This window comes from Anabrus simplex, chromosome X, assembly GCF_040414725.1.
Source record: "Anabrus simplex isolate iqAnaSimp1 chromosome X, ASM4041472v1, whole genome shotgun sequence".
In the NCBI taxonomy this organism is placed as follows: domain Eukaryota; kingdom Metazoa; phylum Arthropoda; class Insecta; order Orthoptera; family Tettigoniidae; genus Anabrus; species Anabrus simplex.
The window spans coordinates 221,151,981-221,178,727 of NC_090279.1; the positions used below are offsets into that span (position 1 = coordinate 221,151,981).

At 39.3% G+C, this 26,747-nt stretch overlaps 1 protein-coding gene across 4 annotated transcripts in view; it reads right to left on the bottom strand.

The window, feature by feature from the left end:
- The window catches only part of Osbp (oxysterol binding protein), a 184,971-nt gene that overhangs the window by 1,586 nt on the left and 156,638 nt on the right, over positions 1-26,747 (bottom strand). For all 4 annotated transcript variants that reach the window (XM_067159125.2, XM_067159124.2, XM_067159123.2 and 1 more), the window contains one exon: positions 18,389-18,609. In XM_067159125.2, the coding sequence (XP_067015226.1) occupies positions 18,389-18,609 (221 nt within the window). The remainder of the gene's footprint in view (positions 1-18,388; positions 18,610-26,747) is intronic.

Sequence of the window (26,747 nt, forward strand, 5' to 3'; positions counted from 1 at the left end):
TGAACGGAAAAATATGCATCTTCCTTTCTAGTAACAAAGCTATTGAAGATATGATATTGAAAAACCCTAAGATCTTAACAAACAATGTATCACTGCAAACACGACCCCTTCTAACCAAAACCAAGCGCATTATATTATCAAGCGTCTGTCCTGTGATCCCAAACTATGTTATCGAAGAGGAACTGTAAAACTCTGTGTGAAAATCATGTCCAGGATTACCCCAATTAGAGCAGGCTTGTCAATTCCAGGACTCTCCCACAATTTAAGCTTCCAAAGACAAACGTACATTCAAAATGAAGACTTTGATAAACTCCCCGAATCCCTCCATATCGAATACGATGGTACTAACTACTGGATTTACCTATCATCCGACTCATCCACTTGTTTTCTTTGCCATACTGAAGGACTTCTGGCCTCAGATTGTCCTAATAACGTTTCACTTCCAAAAGATGCAATCATTTTCCTCAGCTCCAAAAGAATTCACAGAAGTCAGAGATCGAAAACCTCAAAACTGTCATCAGTACTTCTAGCTCCCTCCCAAAAGATATTCAAGAAGCCACTTTACTGACCAACCCTGACTTAGCACTTAGCCAAGTCTGTATAGCTTCTGCCTTCTCTGGAATTCAAACAGAGAGAAATTGCTGCAACTATGGAAAAATACACCACCACTACAACAGTGAACTTTCCTGGATGTCAAAGGCCAACTTCACTACCTAGTAGTGAAACAACTAATCCAAATTCTCTTGATAGCAACAAATCCATACCAGCCTCTCCTGAACAAATCGAAAACTGTAAGATAAATCACACTTGCAAGAAACCCAAGACAGACATGCAAAAATCAACAATAAGTGATATGCTCCTGCCAGTAAAACAAGTTCTGGAAGCCGACCCATCACTATTCGCCCTCAGCCACCTACAGCTACGATCCTTCTTCGAAAATACAGTTGGTGCCAAGGAAGTATCAGCAATTGCTTCAATCAATCAATCAATCAATCAATCAATCAATCAATCAATCAATCAATCAATCAATCACTACTGATCTGCATTTAGAGCAGTCACCCAGGTTGCAGATTCCCTATCTGTTGTTTTCCTAGCCTTTTCTTAGATAATTGCAAAAAAATTGGAAATTTATTGAACATCTCCCTTGGTAAGTTATTCCAATCCCTAACTCCCCTTCCTATAAACGAATATTTACCCCAATATGTCCTCTTGAATTCCAACTTTATCTTCATATTTTGATCTTTCCTACTTTTAAAGACACCATCCAAACTTATTCATCTACTGATGTCCTCCCACGCCATCTCTCCACTGACAGCTCGGAACATACCACTTATTACAAGTTAATACCCTCATTATTGTTATTTGTTTTACGTCCCACTAACTACTTTTTAAGGTCTTCGGAGAACCTCATTATTGATCCGCATTGAAAATTGTTATAGTTAAAAAACAATGAAGGTATTTATTAAGCCTCCTGTTCAATACTTTACATCCACATGTAAGTGGTTACATAAATATATTAATACTTAATATTTTCAGGACATGTTTTGCCCCTAATTTAGGGCATCTTCAGCCTAAAATACAACCTTAAAAAGTTACACATAATATTAAAAGGAAAGCTAGAAATCACATTAGTCATTTTTTAGTAAATAATGAAAAGGAAAGAAAAAATAATAACACATTCCGTGCAAAATAAAAATGAAAGGAAAGAAATATTGTCTAGGAAAGTTCACAAAGATCACACAAGAATAAGGCATTTAACATAGGCCACTACTACACTACAATACTACTTAACTGTATGGTTTTTTTATTCCTAGCCTTGTAGCCTAATTACTAAAAATTGGTACACTTAATGTGAATAATACACTGATACATTAATAAAACATGTTTTGGAGCATTGTCTATGGTAATTCTAAAATTAACGAGTTCGAGACTAAAACTTCTTATAAAATTATGTTGTTCTAATAAAAACTGGCTGTTATTTCATCTAATGTGATATTGCATATATTGCCAACAAAATAAAGGCACCAGGCGAGTTGGCCGTGACACATACCGATTTCTCACAGACACTTGTCCTGAATTCTGATCCTGAATGGAGCCCTTAGCCTGGAAAACTCCTTCCCCTTAAAACCTTAGACCACCTGTCTTCTAGAATTCCCCCTTTCCTTCCCATCCCTCCTTTACACCTATGGTATCCTGTAAATTGTTTGAGGGAGGCCTACTTTCCTTCTTGTCCTCTGAGAGAATCCTAATTATCTCCCTCAAACTCTCCAACTCCTCCCTCATACTCCTTAATGCTAGGCTACACCCACAGTTCCTACACTCGCACTCCTTAGTCATTTTTTAGTAAATAATGAAAAGGAAAGAAAAAATAATAACACATTCCGTGCAAAATAAAAATGAAAGGAAAGAAATATTGTCTAGGAAAGTTCACAAAGATCACACAAGAATAAGGCATTTAACATAGGCCACTACTACACTACAATACTACTTAACTGTATGATTTTTTTATTCCTACAACACCCTAACATGATGAAAATTGCAGTTAATTACTGGAAACAGAGAATAATACACAAGAATTACACAATTCAAAACTGCAGTTAAGTCTACCCTAATTACTACAACAGAATTCTAGTAAGAAAGTTACTACAGATACCAAAGATACTATACTACACAACTATTTCACAGTAATAGAATAAACACACTATTTTCTAATAATATGCTACTGGGTATAATACACCACAATAATTTTAAACGTTCAGACTGGGTTCAGGTACTACAATAAACTACAATAATTTTGAACTACATTCAGTTGCTATAATACACTACAATAATTTTTAAACTACATTGAGACGTATCCTAATTGCAATAGGTTATTACTAAGCACACATAGAAATCAAAATTCCAATTAGGCCTAGAGTTAGATATTCGCAAGAACTACTGGTACCCAGGGATTACCAACAAAGTTAAAAACGTAGACAGATTAATTTTAGTACTACTTTATCCTACTATGCTGTAAGAGAAATGAAACCTGCCATTTGCACAAAAATACACACGAATATAACAGGCAAGATACTATCTAATATACCGTATCTACAATACAATTCTCAACTGAAATGTGGTTATGTGATTATTACAGATGGTGGATTACTATTATTTTCTCTACTCCGTGGGACGGAGAATAAAAGTGTACTTAAATGCTGAAAAATATGAGGTTGTTTACAATAATTTCTCAAAAGTATTTCTGTCTGAATTACGCCAGGGACTTGAATGGCAATTATTGGGATGTAGGAACTTGATTATTAACTAACCGCTCATAAATACTGAAAAATAGAGGGTGTGAAATAGAAATTACGGATGCTTTAAATGCCTACTCAGAACTAGAAATGATCAGAATACAAGAATCAGCTGATTTTTATTTATATTTTTTTTGATACACTACACCCTTTGTTCACAACTGTAACCAACAATGCCAATATTTGAATACGAAGAGCGACAATAATCAATAACAATACGACTGTTAAATATATCGCCAGTGAAATACTGTATATTCTGTTGAAATACTTTCTTTAAACAAAATTTACAACAGTATCGCGTTATTCGAAGAATTTGTTACCATTGTGATAGGTGGAACCGTTGAACTGCTATTTGAAATAACCGTACCCTGTCAAATGCCTGCACTAATAGACTATAATCACAGCCGAAGTTACAACTCTTTTTAATATCCCGTCTTTGTATGTACTGTATTTTATCAACAAACCTACTGATATTTTAATAATAATATTAAAAAGAAACAGATATTTCTTCTTTCACACAGTCCTAAATTAGAAGTTGTAATCTAGCAAACACCTACGGCACTACTCAGTGTGAAAATTGCAAATAAATACCACACCAATATTTGTAGAACTAAATGAATCACACACACAGACAATATTTGCTAAATTTGTACAACTATTAACCACTTTATCACTGAGATAATACAGAGCTCTTGGAACAGCCAACCACTCACTAAGGCATCCAACAATGGAAACTACACAAAAGACATAGAGGGTCTTGCTAAAGCCGTACAAAAACTCTATCCTTACTACACCGATAAAAGCACCAAAAACAAAACACTTGAATAGAAGAAAAAAAAAAAAAAAACACCCGCTACTGAAATCCACCAGTCAAAATGAAGACCCAACGCGCACATCAATGTAACGCCAGACTATTCCAGTGACAACATTTCCTTCCCAATATAATAATGGAGATAAATCTCATTCTGCTTTTGATCATTATTATGACAACATTACTCCAATGGAATCTTAACAATTATCGATCACAGAATATCTACAACTCCTAATAAATAAACACCAAGCATCCGTCATCTGTCTCCACGAAACAAACTTTCAGAACGATTTTGCTGCCTATCTAAGACCTACAGTGTCCACCACACAAATAGAACTAATGTGAATCATGCAGGTGGATGAGAAACTAGTTATATCAAAAACAATATCTATGCCAAAGAAATTACTGTTAACACTAATTTGCAAGCTGTAGCAATTTCAGTCCATCTACCACCTTATCTATGTATCTGCAATGTTTATATTCCAAACAGTTCTTTGTTTCAAGGTGATGATCTACAAAACCTTATCCGCCAACTACCTAAACCATTCATCCTAGTGGGTGACTTCAACAGCCAAGTCATAGTTCTGATGCAAGAGGAAAAGAGAAAGAAGAGATAGCTGATGAATTTGATATAATTACCTCTAGTGCTCCAACCCGCTCTGACATAGCCCGCGGCACCTGTAGTAGTATAGACCCAACCATCTGCACACCGGACATAGCAACCCTTTTCAACTGGTCTGTTTACTCAATACTCCAAGGAAATTGTGACCATTTTCCGATACTAACCAATAATGAAAATTCTTCCATCAACTTCTCATTTATCAAAAACCCTAAATGGAATTTAAATAAAGAATATTGGACAAAATTTAGGCAGTCAGTCTATAATCACTTAAATGACTTAACCCCTCCAAACGATTTCCCTTGTAAGCACATAAATACCATCGTTCAAGATTTCACAGAAGTTCTCGTTAAATCTGCGGACACGAGTGTTCCAAAAGTAACCTCAAATTCCTTTAAGAAAACAGTAGCTTGGTGGAATGACACTTTGAAGGAGGCTATTAAGAATAAGAATCTTGCTTTCTTCCTCTACAAAAGAAAACCCACACCTGAAAATAAAGCCCAATTTCAGAAATGTAGAGCAATCACTCGAAAAACTAAACCTCAGCAAAAATAATTCATGGAACAGAACCGCACGGGTTAGCTACAGAGCTGAAACTGAGCACAGTTGTTCCCGAGGCATGCCAGTACACGACGCACACGCTCGTTGCGATATGCACGCGAACTACTCGTGTCTACAACAAAACGGACCTTACTTAAAAAACACGCTTCGTAATATTGGAGACAAAACACTACCTTGGAGTAGGCCATTCCTGAGGTCCTTCCAGCAACTACGTTGCCCTTGGAAATCTACAAAGAATCTTCGATTTTCAAGAAGACATCGAAGAAATTTAGTCAGCTTGTTGTCCTTCGTGATCTTATAAAGTTTACTCAACAGAATTTGGTGACTGTGTCATAGGCCGGAGTCAGGTTGATGAAGACTGCACCAGTTATTTTCAGATTTTCAAAACCATCTTCAATATATTAGGTCAAATGGAGGATTTGTGATGTACAGTTCTTCCCTCTTCTAATACCAGCTTGTTCTGGGATCAAAAGTGGTTCAACTATTTTTGTAAGCCTTACCAGAATCATTCGTACTAAGATCTTAATGACAGAGCAAGGAAATTGGTCTGTAATTTTTAGGATCATGTGGATCTTTTCCTGGTTTATGGATTGCTATAATTCTAGGTTTCTTCCAAATTTTGGGTATTCTGCATGTTCAAATGCAATTGTTAAGAAGATTTAGTACCCATTCTCTAGTAACAGGTCCAAAATTCTTGATTTGTTGAATACAGATTTCATCTACACCAGGAGCCTTTCCATTTTTACTGATATTTACAGCCTCATTCAGTTCTGCCATGGTAAAGGGATTAGAAAGCATACTGGTCTCAAATGGAGGATTTGTGATGTACACTTCTTCCCTCTTCTAATACCAGCTTGTTCTGGGATCAAAAGTGGTTCAACTATTTTTGTACGCCTTACCAGAATAGTGAAAGCATAGTGACAATAGTGACCAGCATAGTGAAAGAATTATTGTTGTCAAGATACACACCAAACCAATGCCCACCACAATAGTGCAAGTCTATATGCCTACCAGTTCAGCGGATGATAAAGAAATCAGAATATATGAGGAGATAGAAGATTTAATACAATATGTAAAAGGTGACGAGAATTTAATTGTGATGGGAGACTGGAATGCAGTGGTAGGCCAAGGAAGAGAAGGTAGTACAATAGGAGAATTTGGATTGGGACAAAGGAACGAAAGAGGAAGTCGGTTGGTTGAATTCTGCACTGATCATAATTTAGTCCTTGCCAATACTTGGTTCAAACACCACAAATGACGGCTGTATATGTGAACGAGACCTGGAGACACTGGAAAGTATCAAATAGACTTCATTATGATTAGGCAGAGATTCAGAAACCAGGTGGTGGATTGCAAAACTTTCCCAGGAGCAGACATGGACTCTGACCACAACTTGTTGGTCATGAAATGCCATGTGAAGTTGAAGAAATTGAATAAAGGAAAGAATGCAAAAAGATGGGATCTAGACAAGCTGAAAGAAAAGAGTGTGAGGGATTGTTTCAAGGAACATGTTGCACAAGGACTAAATGAAAAGGCTGAAGGAAACATTATAGAGGAGGAGTGGAGAGTCAAGAGAAATGAAGTCAGTAGGGCTGCTGAAGAAATGTTAGGAAGGAAGAAAAGATCAATTAAGAATCAGTGGATAACTCAGGAGATACTAGACCTGATTGATGAACGACGAAAATACAAGAATGCTAGCAATGAAGAGGGCAGAAAAGAATACAGGTGATTAAAGAATCAAGTGGATAGAAAGTGCAAGGTAGCTAAGCAAGAATGGCTGAAGGAGAATTGCAAAGATGTCGAAGACTGTATGGTCCTGGAAAAGGTAGATGCTGCATACAGGAAAATCAAGGAAACCTTTGGAGAAAGGAAATCTAGGTGTATGAATATTAAGAGCTCAGATGGAAAGCCACTTCTAGGGAAAGAAGACAAAGCAGAAAGATGGCAGGAGCATATCCAACAGTTGTATCAAGGTAAAGATGTAGATAATTTGGTTCTGGAACATGAAGAGGCTGTTGATGCTGATGAAATGGGAGACCCAGTTTTGAAGTCAGAGTTTGACAGAGATGTGGGTGACCTCAGTAGGAACAAGGCACCTGGAATTGATGACATTCCCTCTGAATTACTGACTGCCTAGGAGAAACCAGCATGGCAAGGTTATTTCATTTAGTGTGCAAGATGTATGAGACAGGAGAAGTCCCATCCGATTTTCGGAAGAATGTTGTTATTACAATAGAGTAAAATAATATATTATTATTGGTCCACCTTTTCAATACAAAATGAAAATTACATAGGGACTAGTTTCGACCTAGTAATAGGTCATCATCAGCCTGAAGTAAATTAAGGCGTAAATATCGAAGAAAACATAAACAATGTAAACACAAGTACAGTCTTTTTAAAGGTACATACCATGTGGGAAGTTGAGTAGAGATATATTAAAAATAATAACTCTTCCAATTGACGAAGCACTGAGCGGAAGTTATGTAAAGTTCGGTGCGCCGTATATTATAAAAGACCACTGTGCACTAAATGATGTAATAAAGAAGAATAGTAGGTTGAATGCTGGCTTCTTCTTAGCTGTTGTATATTCGAAGAAGATTACGTCGTATTTTATAAGGTATTGATAGACGTCAAAATACATGGATGTTGGAAAGGCTCTTCAGTTTTTTGGAACAAGGCAATTGTTGCGCGAGGAGGCTTAGGAAACCAGAGAAGCGCTATATTATGTTAAAAAATAGAGATCCTTAAAAAAGTTCCGTGCGTCGTATAAATTGTGGAAATGGAAATCGAAAAAACTTGGTTCTTAAGCGATAATGTTGTTCATTCAGAGATCAATTGAAAATAAAGAATCGTAACATTGTCTTCTCAAGATGTTTATAAACTAGAATTAATAGACGATGCGAAGTATGATACTAGGAGAAAGCTCTTCTGCTTCTGGAATCTTGAAGGACGATGGATGTTTCACGAGGTGGAACAACATATATGGAGTTAAATAAAGGTGGATATAAATTCGCAGTTCAATGCGGACCATAAATTTGATTCTGAATAAAAGACAGTAAGTTGTTTTTTTTTTTAATGTGTCAAAAGGAAAAATTTAAGCGTGATGTGATGAGCTGAGGAGAGAAACGGAGGTAGGAAAAGATCAAAGGAAATTTTGAGGAGGTGAGGGAAGAAAAATGAAGGTAGGAGAAGAATATATATAATTTTTTTTTTTTTAGCTGAAGAGAGAAACGGAATGTTGTTATACCTATTCCCAAGAAAGCCGGTGCTGACAAGTGTGAAAACTATCACACCATTAGTTTAGTACCTCATGCCTGCAAAATTTTAACACGTATTATTTACAGAAGAATGGAAAAACAAGTTGAAGCTGAGTTGGGAGAAGATCAATTTGGCTTCAGAAGAAATGTAGGCACACGTGAAGCAATCCTAGCTTTACATCTGATCTTAGAGGATCGAATCAAGAAGGACAAGCCCACGTACATGGCATTCGTAGATCTAGAAAAGGCATTCGATAATGTTGACTGCACCAAGCTATTTATGATTCTGAAGATGATAGGGAACAGATACCGAGAACGAAGAATTATCTACAATCTGTATAAAAATCAGTCTGCAATGATAAGAATCGAGGGCTTTGAAAAAGAAGCAGCAATCCAGAAAAGAGTGAGGCAAGGCTGCAGTTTGTCCCCTCTCCTTTTCAATGTTTACATAGAACAGGCAGTAAAGGAAATCAAAGAGAAATTTGGAAAGGGAATCACAATCCAAGGAGAGGAAATCAAAACCTTGAGATTTGCCGATGATATTGTTATTTTATCTGAGACTGCAGAAGATCTCGAGAAGTTGCTGAATGGTATGGATGAAGTCTTGTGTAAGGAGTAGAAGATGAAAATAAATAAGTCCAAAACAAAAGTAATGGAGTGCAGTCGAACGAAGGCAGGTGATGTAGAAAATATTAGATTAGGAAATAAAGTCTTAAAGGAAGTAGATGAATATTGTTACTTGGGTACTAAAATAACTAACGATGGCAGAAGTAAAGAGGACATAAAATGCAGACTAGCACAATCAAGGAAGAGCTTTCTTAAGAAAAGAAATTTGCTCACTTCAAACATTGATATTGGAATTAGAAAGATGTTTTTGAAGACTTTTGTGTGGAGCGTGGCATTGTATGGAAGTGAAACATGGACGATAACTAGCTCAGAAAGAAAGAGAATAGAAGCTTTTGAAATGTGGTGTTACAGAAGAATGCTGAAGGTGAGATGGATAGATCGAATCACGAATGAAGAGATACTGAATCGAATTGGTGAGAGGAGATCGATTTGGCTAAATTTGACGAGAAGAAGAGATAGAATGATAGGACACATCTTAAGACACCCAGGACTTGTTCAGTTGGTTTTTGAAGGAAGTGTAGGTGGTAAGAACGGTAGGGGTAGACCAAGGTATGAATATGACAAGCAGATTAGAGCAGATGTAGGATGCAATAGTTACGTAGAAATGAAAAGGTTAGCACAGGATAGGGTGGCATGGAGAGCTGCATCAAACAAGTCTATGGACTGATGACTCAAACAACACAACTGGTCTCTGGTATGAATTTTGTCTTAGTAACATCCACTTTTGTTTTAGAACTGGAGTTTACATACTTGCCATTTGGGACAGTTGGTGTGATTCTGCCCAATACATAACAGCTTCTCCATTCTCATCATCATGTGGATAAACCCATATAATGCTCTGGCTGCTGAAATCACCCACGAAGATGGACACTTTCTGCAAATTCAGATTATCAGGTTGTCTGAATGAAAAGCTTACCTTTGGGGGTTTATAAATTGAAAAATGCATCAGTTCGCTTGCCAGCTGCCCTCTAGTCCACACCATTAACAATGATAGAGTTACTCAATTCTATCGCAATATTTTCGACGTCATTTTCATCCGTGATGGAGGTTGCAATAATCCTGATATCTGATTTAGTGAAGATGGCACTTCCATACTGGCCATGAGGACGTTTGACTGCCAATCTCATTCCAGGGATTTTAGGACATCACTGATTAACGTCCCTATGAGTTCTTGTATACATAAAACATCACAACTATGTTTTAGGCATATTTCATGTAAAAGATCTTCTTTACAAGAAGACAGTCCTTCACTGTTAAAAGAAATAATCGTTAAATTGGGCTCTGATAAGAGCCTTTCCCTACTAGAATGAATCACTTCAGATAGTACTTTAATGATGCTTCTGGAATGCTGACGTTCAGTTCAGTAACGGAAGTTCAATTCCGACTACCTATGCAGGGGCACCACGAGCAGGAATCAGCTTCACCCCCTTTTGCAGATGATCACAGTACAACACTCTGACAATTACTTCAGAGGCAAACGGTACACCAAGTGCTGTGTTTGAAGTTGTACTGTGTAATGTGCACAGAAGAGCACTGGCCTGGCATTCATAATGGGAGAAGTTGCGTCACCAGCAGGAGTTGTGTTCTTGCAGCAACTTTCATGCCTGTTATTCACAAATGAAGCAAAGTTCACAAGGGACGGTACCAATTTTCATAATCAGCATGTATGGGTAGAGGAGAAGACATATCTCATCACCAATGGGTCACTGGACCCCATGAACTTCCAAATAGAAACTTTCTGGAAAACACCAAACCAGATATATTTGAAGACACTCCACTAATCATCAACAGGTTCACTTAATGCATGATAGGTACCTCACACTTCAGTCATACTGCTTGCCGAACTTGCATTGAAGGTTTCGTGATCGATGGATAGGTAGATGTAGGCCTGGCCTCCATGCCCACCTGATCTGAACCCTATTGATTTCTACCTGTGTGGCTGTTGGAAATCAACAGTGTACTGTATTTGTCTTCAGTGCCTGATATGGAAACACTCCGGAAACAAACTTTATTAGGTTGCCAGGAAATACATAATACTCCTGGAATATGGGCCATAAGTTCTTTCCAACACAGTCTCTGTACCAGTACGTGGTCTCCTTGCGCATGCGCAATACGAAAAATCCTTTCCAACACAGTCAAAATTGCGTTCATGTACTCATCCGTGTACTACAGTCAGGCGTTCCAACTAACTCTTCGTATCAATCCCTGGCGGTCGGAACTAGTCCGCAGTCTAAAGCATGTAGTGAGCCGTACATTTCTGTGACATGCGCAGAAACACCCGTTGCTTCCTGCTGTATGCTGATTTCTTTGGAGTTCCTTAATCAGCTGTTTTTCATGCACATTGCGCGCTCTTCTCTCATTAATAAATTAATCAGCTGTTTGGTTACTGAGGTTAGGATGGATAGTGACGATGAATTTTTACAATCTTCATCCAGTGACGAAGAGGAGGTTCTATTTTTCGCAAAAAGGAAAAGAAATGAAAATTACTTAGGTAACGGCAATTAAATATATTTCTTTAGTTATTTATGTATAGTGTTACGTTAGGCCTATAGTTTATAAAGGCACAAAAGCTACCAGGTGAAACAAAATATAATTGAAATACGATGTATTTTTCAGAAGAAACTGTTCCTCAGTATAATGAAAATGAGTTTTTCAAGCATTTCCGCATTAGCCGAGGAGTTGCTCAAGATATTACAAATCGAAATGAAAGAAGTGAGCATCATAAAAGACATTATGGAAAGTATGAGAAAATTTCGGCATTCCACCAGGTTAGTACAGTAATCAGGTTTAATTCGCTAAAATTTGTAGAGACTTGTTTTAAAAGTTTCATGAATATGATATTTTCAAATTGTTTCAGATACTCATTTTCTTATGGTATATAAGCCATCAAACGTCAGGTTTCAATGATGTTGCTGACAGATTTAACATTGCTCTAAGTTCGCTACATAGAATTGTTAGGAGAGTGGCTATATTTCTGAGTAATTTATCACCCCAAATTATTACATGGCCCACTGAAAATGAAAAGGCAGTTAGTGCCCAATACTTCGGAGCTAATGGATTTCCTGGTGTCATTGGCGCCATAGATGGATGTCATATTAAAACTGACAAACCAGAAAACGATCCGGACTCGTATATAAATAGGAAAGGATATTATTCAATTCAGGTAAATTACTAATTTTTAAATTTGTAATTTATTATACCCTTGCAACCATTAATATTGTTATATGGAAGTGGGTATGAACAATATTTCTCTTTTCAGATGCAAGCTGTTGTGGATTGCACAAGAAAATTTATAGACGTATTAATTGGCTATCCAGGCTCGGTCTACGACAGCAGGCTTTTTAGAACTTCGCCTCTGGGGAATAACCTTGTGGAAAAGTGTGGCGGTTATCATGTACTTGGCGACAGCGGTTACCCACTTCAACAGAATTTGCTGACTCCTTACAAAGATAGAGGAAACCTGACTCCACAACTACAATGTGAAACTATCAAAAGATCGCTCTGTAGTGGAGCATGCTTTCGGACTTTTGAAACAGAAATTTAGACAGATGTACCATATCAAATTAAGAAGCATTTTTCTCATTACTAATGTCATAAGGGCAGCTTGTGTTTTGCACAACATTGCAATAAATGATGAATTCCTTGTACGCTTAGAAGAAAATGTTTTAGAAAATCCATTGCTTCCCTTATTGCAAGGTGAAGAGGAAGACGAGGATGATGCCAAACGGAACAGAGACAATGTAACAAATAATCTGTATTAAGCACAACTCTTTCCTTTTTCAAAATTGTTTCCAAATATTATATTAAGAGAAAATTTAAACTAATACATGTAATATTAAAGGTAATGGAAAAAAGGTACTAAAACAAAAATTTTCAAAGATTTAAAATGAAATGAAATTGAAATGAAATATAATGCAAAAAAAATAATTAACACAGCAACACAACTTTATGACAGTCACTGGTTACGTTCATATTGTTTTTCTAAAATGATAACTTTCCTCTCCAACAAAGCAATCTTTCTTTCTTCTTGTTCTAAACGTTTCTTTTGGTATTCCAGTCTATCCTGCCTTATCTGTTCCAAAACACTAACTTTTCTTCTCTTTTGCCTAATTGATTTTTTAGCACTGTCTTCTTTCGTGTTAACATTGGTCTCTGCTTCACTTGCAGTTGCCTGTACTTCGAAGCTTTCATGCATCGGAACTATAGTCTCTGACGCCAATAAAACTTCTGGATTCATATTTTTTTTGCACCATAGAGTTCCACCAACTCATTCGCATACTCGAACTACCTCCTGCCGCTCCCTGTTGAATCTTATAATTCCTATCGAGAACACGCCATCTGTTCTCACAATTGCTCTCCGTGACTTTCTTTTTCAGCATCACAGTAAGCTCTTCTGCTACTACCTTCCATATTTGTCTTATCGACCTACTTGATGTCGATATTTTTTGTACAAGTCAATCAAGGCCTTTGTACCATTTACATCCCACAACAAAACTTCGGGATTTGAATTGGATGTCCCTGCGCCTTCTTCATGGAATATGATGAATTTAGAGAAGTGTTCCCGTTCTCTTACTTTATTTCATATTTTGTGTTTACAGAAATAAAATGTAGGTTACCCGGTATGTCAACAGAAATCAAAACTTGTTTATGGGTCCAACATCAAAATTTCTCGCAATACAGTCAAAATTACAAACCTATAAATTGCATAATTGTAGAAATATTACGTCAGTTAATATTTAAATAAAATACTTACCTTCCATGTTTCTGATACATTTTTAACAGTTTTAAAACTTGTGGTAAGCTATTTGTTATTGCTAAGGTAATATCAAGGAAACTTTATGTGTGACAAATTTCAGCATTCATTGGATTGCGTTACTCCTATTCCTTGGAGTTCATGAACGAGAATCCATTCCAACACAACCCAATCGTGTATCAATCCCGGAACCGATACGAAGTCAGCGCATGCGTATAGAGCGGTACATGTACTGACAGCAAACTGTGTGTTGCAAAGAACCTCATGTAACACTGATGTAAGGCCTGTATTTATGCAGGAGGTGGACATTTTGAACATCATCTGTACTTGGTACGTGTCATATATACTCCTTCATAACATGGAAACCAAGCATTTGCAGATCACAGTTATATTGGACTTTTTTATTGCCTATATATGGGAAATGCATCCCTGAAGTAGCTGCCTCTGTAGATCAGTGGTAGGGTGTCTGTCTCTGGATCCCAAAATAGCAGGTTCAAACCCGCCAGAGGTAGACCATTCGACACTCCATGTTGTATGATGTCGGCATGTAAAAGATCTCAGGTGACACATTTGTTGTTTACCCGCCAAAATTCATTACATCTCAGGCATAGATGCCCAAGAGAGATCCGGTTTACTCTGTTGTCTAGTGGGCCTAGCGTAAAACGGAACATTGATGCCAGATGGCACCAAATTAATAATAATGTTATTTGCTTTACGTCCCACTAACTACTTTAACGGTCTTCGGAGACGCCGACGTGCCGGAATTTAGTCCCGCAGGAGTTCTTTTACGTGCCAGTAAATCTACCGACACGAGGCTGTCATATTTGAGCACCTTCAAATACCACCGGACTGAGCCTGGATCGAACCTGCCAAGTTGGGGTTAGAAGGCCAGCGCCTTAACCGTCTGAGCCACTCAGCCCGGCGGCACCAAATTAAAATGTCGGCACAAGGTAGCTGATTATTATTATTACTATCCCTGAAATAATGCTGCTCAGGTACAACTTCACCGAGACAGCTTTTTAACTCACACTGGTGTGGATGAGGAAAACACCATTGACAGCAAGAGAAGGACAATGACAGAGATATGCTCTTTCCTCAGTTCTTCTTCGTTTCTTCTCAGCTCTCAATGACTTTGTTTCTACTTCCCAGCTTCCACAACCTTCATGTAAAAGCATCCACAATAATACAATCAAAGAAATTAAATCTTGGCAGTTAAGGGATCTATTGCAATTTTACGACATCGCTTAGATACGACGTAACAATGTCTTCATCATCACCCATTCCCTCGTCCAGCTCCCACCAGGTTGGGATGTTTATAGCACCTTTCCACCTTCCTGTATCGAACTATCATTGTTCCTCCTTAACTGTGTTCCAATTCAGGCTAACTGTACTATTCTTACTTGCACTCTCTCTCTCTCTTGCCCTCCCTCCTAGTGTCTGGGTTTCTACCAACAGTCTTTCCTCTTCCATCCTCTTAATGTATCCAGACCATCTCCATTCCGTCGTAAGCTTTTCCACTTCTATTTCCTGCGCCGTCTTGTGTTTCCTCTTAAACATTTAATTTCACTGACCTGGATTTTATTCGGTTGTCTCCAGGTGTCTGCTCTTTACACCTAACACCACGTTTCTCACACTCTAGTAGAATGCATAAGTTCGCTTCCCAGCTGCCCTCTAGTCCACACCATTAACAATCTCACTCAACATGTCGAGTTACCCTTGTACTTCCTCTCTGTGTGCTTCCTTCAGCTGCTTGTCTCCTTCACAATTTTGTCCATAACTGTTATGAATAACACTTCCAGTCCAGTTTCATTCCTAAACCACTCTGTCCTCCCCTCATGTGTCTGGACACTGCTTGCACATTTTCTATCATTTGTTTCCCAAACCCTTTCCGTTGGATTACTTTGATACCTTTGCTCTGGGTAAGCCTGTTCTAAATCAAGAAATATGATCACCATGCCTAGAAAAGGCATATATTCCCAATATTTTTCCATCAACTGCTTCGTACTGAAGAAGGGGTCTAGTGTTGATCTTCCGTTTTGAAAGCTGTATTGTTTTTCTTGTAACTGTTCTTCCATCTTTTCTGGTACCCTTTCAAATGTTTTTTCCTACCAGAGAAATGAAAACATATCTTCTTAAATATAGGTATTCCTATTTCTTGCACCTTTACTCCAGTCACTTGGAACAAGCAGCCAACAGATCCTATTGCAGCTGCTGCTGCTTTCCCCACATTCTTTTGTTTGACAGCAGTTTCCACATCTTCTTCTGTCTTCTCACCCTCTACCTCTATCATCTCACATTCATGAATTCATCAAAGTAATCCTTCCATCTTTTCCACATCTCCTCAGGTTGTGTTGTTATCTCCCCTTTTCCTTTCACGTGCTTTGTGTAGACTTTCTTTTCTCTTCTTTCTTACAAGTCCATTTAGTTTCCTTTTACTGCTATACACATTTTCCAAATTATGTGTAAATTCATTCCAGCTTTTCTTCACCTGCTACTTTCTTCCACCATGGGGTCTCATTATCTTCTGTCACAAGTACTCTGCACAGCTTACAGATGTCTTACCCATTCCACTTCCACTTCAGTTCTGGGTATGTCTTCCTTCTGTTCAGTTGGAATTTTTCTTTTACTTCCATATCTTTAATTTCCATACTTTTATTTTCTTCTTCTTAATTTTCACTATTTTTCCTACTTTCGTAAATGCTAAGACTACTCTATGCTCTCTGTGAAGGCTGTTACCTCTAAAAGCTACCTATGATTTACTCTTTCCACCAAGCAATCAATTATTACCTTTGTCCTTCTGTTTCCTCACCCATATCTTTATTATTCTTCTGCCTGAAGCACATATTGCCAATACAATCCATTTCTCACACAAAAACCCATTAGTTTTCTTCCCCTTCATTCCACTTTCCATATCCAGAAGGTCCAATTACCTCCTCAACCCCCTTTTTAGTCACATCCCACTCTTGCATTAAAGTGATAACACTCTCCATTTCTTCTTTGTATCCAGTCTGGGGTGCACACACTCCTTAACTGTATCTTGAGTATTCTATCACTTATATAATCACTGATCTAAGATCTAGTTCTTTATTACCCCCACTCCAGCAGAGAGTGTATCTCTTCTTTCCTTTTCGTCTCCACTTAAACTCAACTCACAGCTATATTTCCCTTCTCCATGAAACGAATCACCTCTTCTGACTTTTCAGCCAGTGATACGAGGTTGATGATGCTCCCTGCTGGTTCCCGCAGCCTTTTTTGAGGCCAATTTAAAAATGGCTGTTATTACGATGGTGCCAACAGGTGATCAAGACTACTCCACAGGTGCACTGAGGAAACTCATTCACCTGAAGCCGCTGGTTGCCTTAGGGGATCACTGCCACCCGACACTCAGAGCTGGTCTACTCGTTACCGTGGTGAGATAACCGGCCAGACAATATCTTATTCTTCTTAATCTCATACAATTTCTCGTCTTTTGTCTGCAATTGTCTACACTCATTATTTATCGGTTATGCTTTCTCCTTGCGGCAGCCTTGATCATTTTCAGGAGCCTAATACAATAAAATAAGACACTCCAGTCTGATAGACAAAAAGGAAAAGAGAAGAGATAGGGTTGATGTCAACTCTCCTGACGACGCTGGCAAGTGGAAAAAAGCTGCGCTGATGAGGAGACAGCACATCTATTTAACGTTTTAATGTATGTCCTCTTTTTACACTGACGTATCATTGTGTTCATCTTCGCATCTCTCTATATTTGTCAAGATCCTCTCATTATGTTAAGATATGAACAGCCATGCACCAGAGGTGACAACTGTTGAAGTGGATTACAAGTAATCACCCTCCGCACCCCAGAGAATTTTCGAGACAAGTCCAAAGCATGCTCTTCCCTTCTCAATAATGACACCTCCTTTACCCTTCCCGACAGCAATCTGTTTTAAAGTATATCATATTACACAATAACAACTGCATACAACTTCTTAATTCAGGGATAAAACATTCCTTGTAATTCCTTGTAACTCGTTTCGCACCTAGCAGCTGCTTTTCAAGGTAGGTTTTCTTCAAGCATCCTTCACCCTCTGATCACATTTTCGTCTCCTGAACCATAAGCGATTCCAGTGTAGATGTCCTTAATGTAGGTCTCAATTCCTTCTATCAACTGTCCGGTACACTTAATATAGAAATACATATTTAAGGATTTATAGCAGAGGAGAGCGTATGGGTAGCAAAAGGAAGTGACGATCGAATAAGTATCGTTATCGTCTCACAAGCACTGAAACGACGAGAATTGAGCAGAAATGCTCAAAAGGATTGAACATTTTTTCCTTCTTTTCTTTTTTCCGTAGAAAATGATTTCGTGCAAATGTGAGCTTTTCCGTAATAATTTCCCCATTGACCGTAATGCTATAATCGTGAGGTGAAATTCGTAATAATTACGGACAATCCGTAATAGTTGGTACGTCTGCATGCACTCACCTTCCGCAGCTGCCTTCTCGGCGGCCGCTTCCCGCTCTCGGCGAGCAGCACGCTGCTTCTCTTCTAACCGCACCTTCTCCACATTCGCCTCGTCCCAGAGACCATCCTCCATGAGCCGCTGGTCGGGCCGATTGCGAGAGTCCGTGGGAGCAACTCCGTCCTCCTGTTCGTTCAGCTGACAAGCCAATTCCGTGAAGTTGTAGTACCTCTCTGACTCCTCCCTGCCGACAACAAAGAGACTTCTGGTCTTCACAAAGCAGAGAGCTGACTGCAAATAGGCGGAAAAATGAGCAAAACTAAAAGAAAGAGCCTTGCTCCATCAACATCAACAACACTAGCAAACTTCTTGTTCAAGAACAGTGCATATGTCAAGTCTTGAGTGGAAGAAGGGCAGCATAGTGACAGAGGAATACCAATAACATTTCATTAAATACCAAATATTTTTATTAGATATAAGTAGAGGCCAGACTTCTTGCCAAACAAAATGTTTGGAATGTTGTTCTTGTGGTGGCTGGTAATCCCACCCCAGCCTGTCTTCTCACGGCATTGTGCTTACCTGGAATCCCTAATGACGTCTACAAGCAGCACAATTGAATGGTGTATTTCGGCTTCGTGATCAGGTAAAATTAAGAAAGTGATCACAGACAGTAGCGAAGATGGGTCGCTCGATGAGTGTTACGGTGCACAGCGGAGCTAAACAGTTTACGTGTGAAGGTTTATACGTTTCGGAAAGCAATATTTTAATGTGCAGATTTTGTAATGTTCGTATCCAGTGGGAGAAAAAAGATACTGTCTCAAAACATTTTTTAAAAAAATAAGGAACGTTCAGAACCTGAATTTAGCACTCCAACAGTGTAACGGCAGGCAACAAGATAACTCTCATTAGATATCCAAAAGAAAGCTAAGAGAGAAAAAAATAGAATTTATTCACGAAACAATAGCGATGCTACTCAAAGCTAACATCCCGCTGGAGAAAGTAGCCGACCCTGCAGTCCGGAAATGTACCTGGTATGTACAGTCTATAAATTAAACCTCCACAATCAACGATCAGTGATAATAATGAAACCTTTAATGATTAATTTTAGAATTTTATTAAAGCGATACGGCAAAATCTACTTTGCGAAATAACGCAAAAATCTTTATCCTTCTCGCAAAATCGTTCAAAAATTAATGCGAAAAAATCATGCCTCTAGATATAAGGGACTAGTTTTGATCTTGTTTAGCGGGTCATCTTCAGCTGTATACAACACAATCACCAATATTCCACTGAAATACATATAAAACTTATTGACAAATATTGTTCATTTCTGTCCATGGTATTGTGGAGCTGGTCTCTGTCTCTCGTCTCAGGAGAGGAATTCATTATTTTCCTTGTTTTATCCACACCATCCTCCCTTGCAGTATATATAGGGTTATTCTAAATGATTGTCGGGGTTACAAAAATTCATAACTCACAGTGCAATTGACGTAGGAATATGAATCTTGTTTTATTGTATACTGTAACTCATAAAGTTATTTTGACATACATTACAAATCCTCGATATGTGTCACTCTACACACATCTACTTGATAGTCCGTCTCTTCCCACACACGAGTCAACATGGCAGCAGTGATGCTTTCGAAGGCGGCTTGGATGCGTTGCTTCACTTCCTGAATATCCACCGGTAGAGGAGGAACAAATACCTGATCTTTAACATATCCCCACAGGAAGAAATCTGGTGAACGTGGTGGAAAGGGTAAGAGCATCAGATCACCTTCCGTTCCGCGGCCCATCTGTCGTTGTGGTAGTTCTTGGTTTAAAAATGCTCTAACCTCCCTGTGGAAATGAGGTGGTGCACCATCCTGTTGCAGCACATAATCATCCCTCTCACTCAACTGCGGTAACAGCCATTCTGTGAGCATGTCCAGGTAAGTCAGTCCTGTTACTGTCTGTTCATTGAAGAAGAACGGGCCATAGACCTTCGTGTTTGAAACTGCACAGAACACATTCACTTTAGGAGAGTCTCGCACATGTTCCACATAACAATGGGGGTTCGCTGCACCCCAAATGGGAACGTTTTGTTTTGTTTACCTTTCCACTTACATGAAAAGTAGCTTCGTCACTGAAAAGTACTCTGTCAAGAAAACCATCATCTTCTTCAATCCATTCCTGCAGTGCCATGCAAAAGTTGAAACGTAGGGCTTTGTCATTACCTGTTAGGGCTTGACGCAACTGTAGGCGATATGGCTTCACCTTCAGGCGCCTTCGTAACACACGCCATACTGTGGTTTGAGGAACTTGCAGTTCCCTGCTACATCTCGTAGTTGATTTCTTAGGATTACGGAGATAAACGCCCCTAATCCGATTCACATCCGCTTCTGACACAGCGGGATGCCCACTGCTTTTCCCTTTGCACAAACAACCTGTATCCGCAAACTGTGCGTACCATCTGCGAATAGAGTTGTCGGAAGGAGGCTCCTTCCCGTATTTTGTCCGAAAATGGCGCTGGACTCTGGTAACGGATCGGTGTTGATGAAGTTCAAGAGTACAAAAAGCTCTCTCCGTATTGCTAACTGCCATTTTGTTAAACACTGCTATTACTGCCATCTGGTGGTAACTTATTTACTAGAGTTGATGCAAAACAAAACTTTGAGAGTTTGTCTAACCGTTACTGCAACAATAAAAATGGTACACTTTCCACGTTTTCAAAAAAAAAAAATTCACGAAACCCCGACAATCATTTACAATAACCCTGTACTTCATTTAATCTACGTATGGTCTGGAGAGAGCACTGCGATAATCGAGAAAGACAGAGTGGTGGTAGTGGTGGTGGTGATTTTTGTTTTATGAGGAAGTACAACGAGGTAATCATTCTCTGAACAAATTAGTGGATAAGAAATTTAAAATATAAAACAAAATTATTCATTCAACAAAGGAATTTGGAAACGCAGTACAAAATTTAAAAAAACTATTATAGAATTAGGCTGAAAACATTACTAACGAATCAAAAGGGAAGATACGTTCCCTGAGTAACAGTGCACTTGTAATTGTAATTACGAACTTTGGACTGGCTCTCAGTCTGTGTCACGACTGGACAACTATGCATGCCAGCTGTGCAGGAGGAGATATTGGTTACATCATTTGTGTTTGAATAGGCAGAGTGTCGACACAAAACTTCCTCACTGTTGCTGAAAGTATTTCAATGTGCAACTTTTCTGGCACGTTGTGGTAGCGGCAGGGCTGTGCATTGACTAATGAAAAGCAAGATACTGAGAGCATAAATGACATTTCACAGCATGAATCGGAGGGTGAGCCATTCGACGTTATGTCTGACCAAGAAATACATCAACTTTCAGATATTGCAACAGATACTCAAATTTTATATTCAGATGGTACGATGTCGTACAAGCATTACAATTCAACTTTAGCTGGCTGAAAATAGGTTTTTTTAAAGGAATTATTATTAAAAAAACAATTTGTATAAGCCTGCTGCCTTATCAGCTAATTCTTTCCTTTATATTCTTTAACTGTTAACAAAACCGTGGCTAATGGATACCTATAGTGCCACAGGAAGTGACACGCGCATTCGTCATTCTGGCAGTCTTTCTAGTGTCTTAGTTTCTTAGTGTGTAGTCAAATACTAAACGATTTTTAATTGTACATTCGCGCCGTTCTTCTACTTAATTGTAATGCATGTGTGTTTTAAAATTAAGAATTTCATGTGAGGTGCTACTGACTTTTTAATTTTCATTTTCATTTTCTGTTATACATGTGTAATATTGTTCTTCTGGTGAAAGTTTTATTGTATAGTATTGAATCAATATCTCAAAAAACTATTATTACCACACTTAAACTGTCAGCTTTTACCTGTCGGTGGAAATTCGCTCAGAGAGCATAAAAAACTGACAATATTTTAGTTTTTTTCAGTTTTGATGTACATTACGACAAACCCGGGTACTTTTTGTTGTCTGTAGTGAATGAGACTGGCATCAGTGCTTGTCGACTGCAACATATTGTGGCGTGCACTGTGCCACAGGAACGTATTGGCTATGGCCTTTTGTAAAGGCAACAATATCATTCAAGATCCAAAAGGATAAAGTAAGTTTTATTTGGTATAATTTCATTGCAAACTCACAATGTAGCTACATAACACTTTCCTGCAGATGTACACAGTTCATGGCCTCAAATACTTTCCCTTATCTTGGAAGAGATGACACTAGACTCAACGGTGACCGACTGATGCGAGCTTGCGTCTACAAACGAAGAAATGCCATATGCAACAGTTTCTTTACCTCCACATCCCTAGCTGAAACCTTGAAAACCAATACAGCTTGGTCAAAAAGAGGCAAACGAAGAGTTGTACAGTACAGCATTGCTTTGACCAATGATCTGAGTAGGTACTATGCATCCAGATGTTTAAATTGAGGGTGAGGTTAGTTCCACTTTTTATAATGGATCTAAATGTGCAGTTGATGTGGTTGATCAAATGTTGCGTATGTACTCAGCGAAACCACCATCATGGCAATGGCCAATTCACAGTTTGGACAAATCTGTAGGTGATGTACAAAGCACTGGCGTAGCCCAGGTGGAGGTCAAGGCGGGCCGGCCCCCCCAAAATGTTTCCTGAAACTAGAGCGAGGATCAGCTGTCGTTTTACGTACACTACGAACAACTTAAAAACTTACGCCGAAATGATTAATTAACGTAGCGACAGAGAATCTACTAGCAGCGGTCAATACGGCCATACATAATTCTCCATATTTGTACTGCTTGAATGAAACAAAAACACTTAGGATTGTGATGCGTGGGGATATTTCACTGTAGAGGCCTCAAAAGATGAGGAAAAGGGTAATTAGCCAGGGATTACTCAGTAGGGGGCCGGAACACAACCACCGAGATAACGGGCACCACGGCCAGAAACAGTTGCAAGCTTACATCATCATGCCAGCTTTTGCACATCGGTACCAGGAAACTGCGGTTGTACCATGGATGAATAATTTTTTTTGCTGTGTTTCAGGGGCAGTGTTGGGAAGACTGTGACAGGATTGTGAGCTGCACGTTAGTTCCTCATTTTGTGCCATATAAGTAACATTTTTTGAAGATGGACCGTTTTGTCATTAAGGGCAAAACTATGTGCATCCTCGGTAAGTTATGAAAAAGTTTTTTAATTCTAACAGTAGCAAGACAGATCACAGATGCGTGCCTTAGTTCTATAGGTAGGCCTACAGTAGAACCTCGATAATTCAAAATCGCGCCTAATTCGAAGCAGCTCTCGTACCCAGCAAACATGAGGTACGGTTTTGCATGTTATTTAAATAGTTTAATTCGAAACACGCATAATTCGTAATTCAAAGAACAATGTCCCGTTACCAAAATTCAGACTTTTAATTCAAAACTACAAATCTCTTTTACTGTAAAGCGGGGATAGAGAGTGCTCCCCTTCATTTGAAATTGAGGCGACTACGTTTTCATAACCGTTTCTTCTCTTCCTTAATGTATTAAAGTTTTCTCATACGAGTCACCTCCCTAGCTTGGGATTAGCCCCTGATGGCCAAGCAGGTAACAATTTTTGATAATGAGACAATGTCTCTCATAGTGCATTGGCACTGCCGGTGGCTACAATTAGCCTACGCAGTGGCCTCCACGGTATGCACTGTCCAACGTCTTAGTAGGTGTGCTAGGTACCAACTGATGAGCCTAGCCTAGCACACGGGGGCGAAACGCTGGCAACCAGGAATGAGTTAGCTGGAAAATTTATAATGTCCAATAATGGACCATTTATATTGGTATTATAAATTTACTCATTCGGAACAATTATTTCTGATTCCCTATGGGAATCAACATCTACATCATCTGATGGCCAAGCAGGCAACAATTTTTGATAATGAGACAATGTCTCTCATAGTGCATTGGCACTGCCGGTGGCTACAATTAGCCTACGCAGTGGCCTCCACGGTATGCACTAGCCAGCGTCGTGGTAGGTGTGCTAGGTACCAAGTGATGAGCCCAGCCTAGCACACGGGGGCGAAACGCTGGCAACCAGGAATGAGTTAGCTGGAAAATTTATAATGTCCAATAACGGACCATTTATATTGGTATTATAAATTTACTCATTCGGAACAATTATTTCTGATTCCCTATGGGAATCAACATCTACATCAGGAGTTAGATACGCCGACATCTTACGTGTCGCGAAAGAACCCCCTCCATCCTCTAGTAATTTTCGGCCTCCACCTCGCCGACCTGTCACACCCAGTAAATGTTACGCTTGCGGGTCGCCTGACCATCTTTGGAACAAGTGTCCATTAATTAAATCTAGCGGGACAAGGAATGGAGCAGGGTCATCCCAAGGCTGTTTTAGATGCGGCGCTTTCTCCCATATTGCCAAAAATTGCCCGAATTCGAATAGCACTCACTCTTGCTCAACTTCGTGTGCAAATTCCACCAACAATCAAAAATGACTAGTGGCTTCGGCTGAGTCCACTAACTTTTCTTTCCGAGGCTCAGCCCCAAGTAAACCTACCGAAATCTCAGGGAAAACTCAGTCTTCAAATTTATCTTTTGAAGGTCCCAAAGAATGTCTAAAGATTGCGGCGGATTCCCCCGCACCCGTTCCATTTCTCAAAATTGAATTGAATAATGAACCTGTAACTGCTCTATTAGATTCTGGCAGTGTGTGTTCCATTATTTCGGCCAAATGATATTCCAAATTAAAATCTGTGTGTAAACTTCCGGATTATTGTTCGTCTTTGGTTCAATGCGTTTCGGCAAACTCATCTCCATTAGAAATTTTAGGTTCTCTGTATGCCAAAATCCGCATTTCGAAATTCACTTGGAAAATAAAACTATTGGTGGCTAAGCACTTGTCTTGCCCCATTATATTGGGAGCGGACTTCATGTCTCACACTGGCCTAGTGCTCGACCTTCAGAGCAAGTCGTGCACTTTCAAACTTGTCAGCAATTTCAAAATCCCTTTATTAAAATGTAGTTCTGTATCATGTTCATCTATTTCGCCTACCCAGGATGACATGTTGTTAGATCTTGGACATCTACCTGAGGACCAGGCTGAGAGTATTCGCAAGTTGTGTCAGTCGTTTCCAGAGGTTTTTTCTGATACTCTTGGTGTCACTGACCTTATCGAATACAAGATTGAGGTTATGGATTCAATTCCAGTCCGTTTTCCACCTTATAGGCTATCTCCACCTAAAATGAAGGCGTTGAAGGAAATCATAGATCAGATGCTAAAAGATGGTATTATTCGTCCCTCTAAGTCGGCATGCTCTTCGCCTATCTTTCTAGTTCCGAAACCCCAAGGTGGCTTCAGGCCTGTGATTGATTATAGGGCTCTCAATCGGAAGGTGGTGTTACAATCTGTGCCCCTTCCCGACCTTCATTCTTGTTTTTCATGGTTTCGTAAAGCTAAGTTCTTCACCATCTTAGACCTCAATCAGGCTTATAACCAGATTCCTCTGGCTGAAGAATCTAAACATCTGACAGCATTTGCCACTGATTGGAACCTGTACGAATACAACCGCGTGCCTTTCGGGCTCCCCACGGGAGCAGCCGTGCTTACGAGACAGCTAGATAGGGTCTTCTCCGACATCAAATTTGAGTATTTATACCATTATCTTGATAATGTCGTCGTATTTTCTGAGACCCTTGAAGTACATCTAGATCATCTGAAAGAGGTCCTGAGTCGCCTTCGTAAGGCAGGGTTAACGGTGAAGTTGTCCAAGGTTGCCTTCGCTAAGCCTTCCATGCCATTTCTAGGGCATATTGTGTCGCCCGATGGTGTCGCTGTAGATCATTCTAGAACACAGGCCATCCGTGATTTCAAACCTCCCAAGGACATCAAGGGTATTGGCCAGGTTCATAGGCATGGTGAACTTCTTCAGGAAATTTATTCCCAACTTTGCTAATAGAGCGGCGCCATTGAACTTACTTCGTAGGAAAGGCGTCAAATTTGAGTGGGGGCCCTCTCAACAAGCCGCTTTCGAAGACCTCGAATTAGCCCTTTGTAATGCCTCTGTCCTCGCTATGCCCGATTTCTCTAAGAAATTCATCGTCCAAACCGACGCGTCGGTGGCGGCGGTAGCTGCAGTCCTTCTTCAAGAGACTGAACAAGGGAGGCGACCCATCGCCTATGCATCTAGGACATTATCGGCCCAAGAATCCAAGTATTCCATCTATGAACTTGAGGGTTTGGCTGTCTTGTTTGCTCTAGAAAAGTTCCGCCTCTCTCTGGAACATGTCAAGTTCAACTTGGAGACTTATAACCAAGCCTTAAGTTGGGTCTTAGGTACGCCGCGTCGTACAGGTCGCATAGCCCGCTGGGCTATCAGAATTTCTGCATTCCAATTTGATGTTAGGCATATAAGA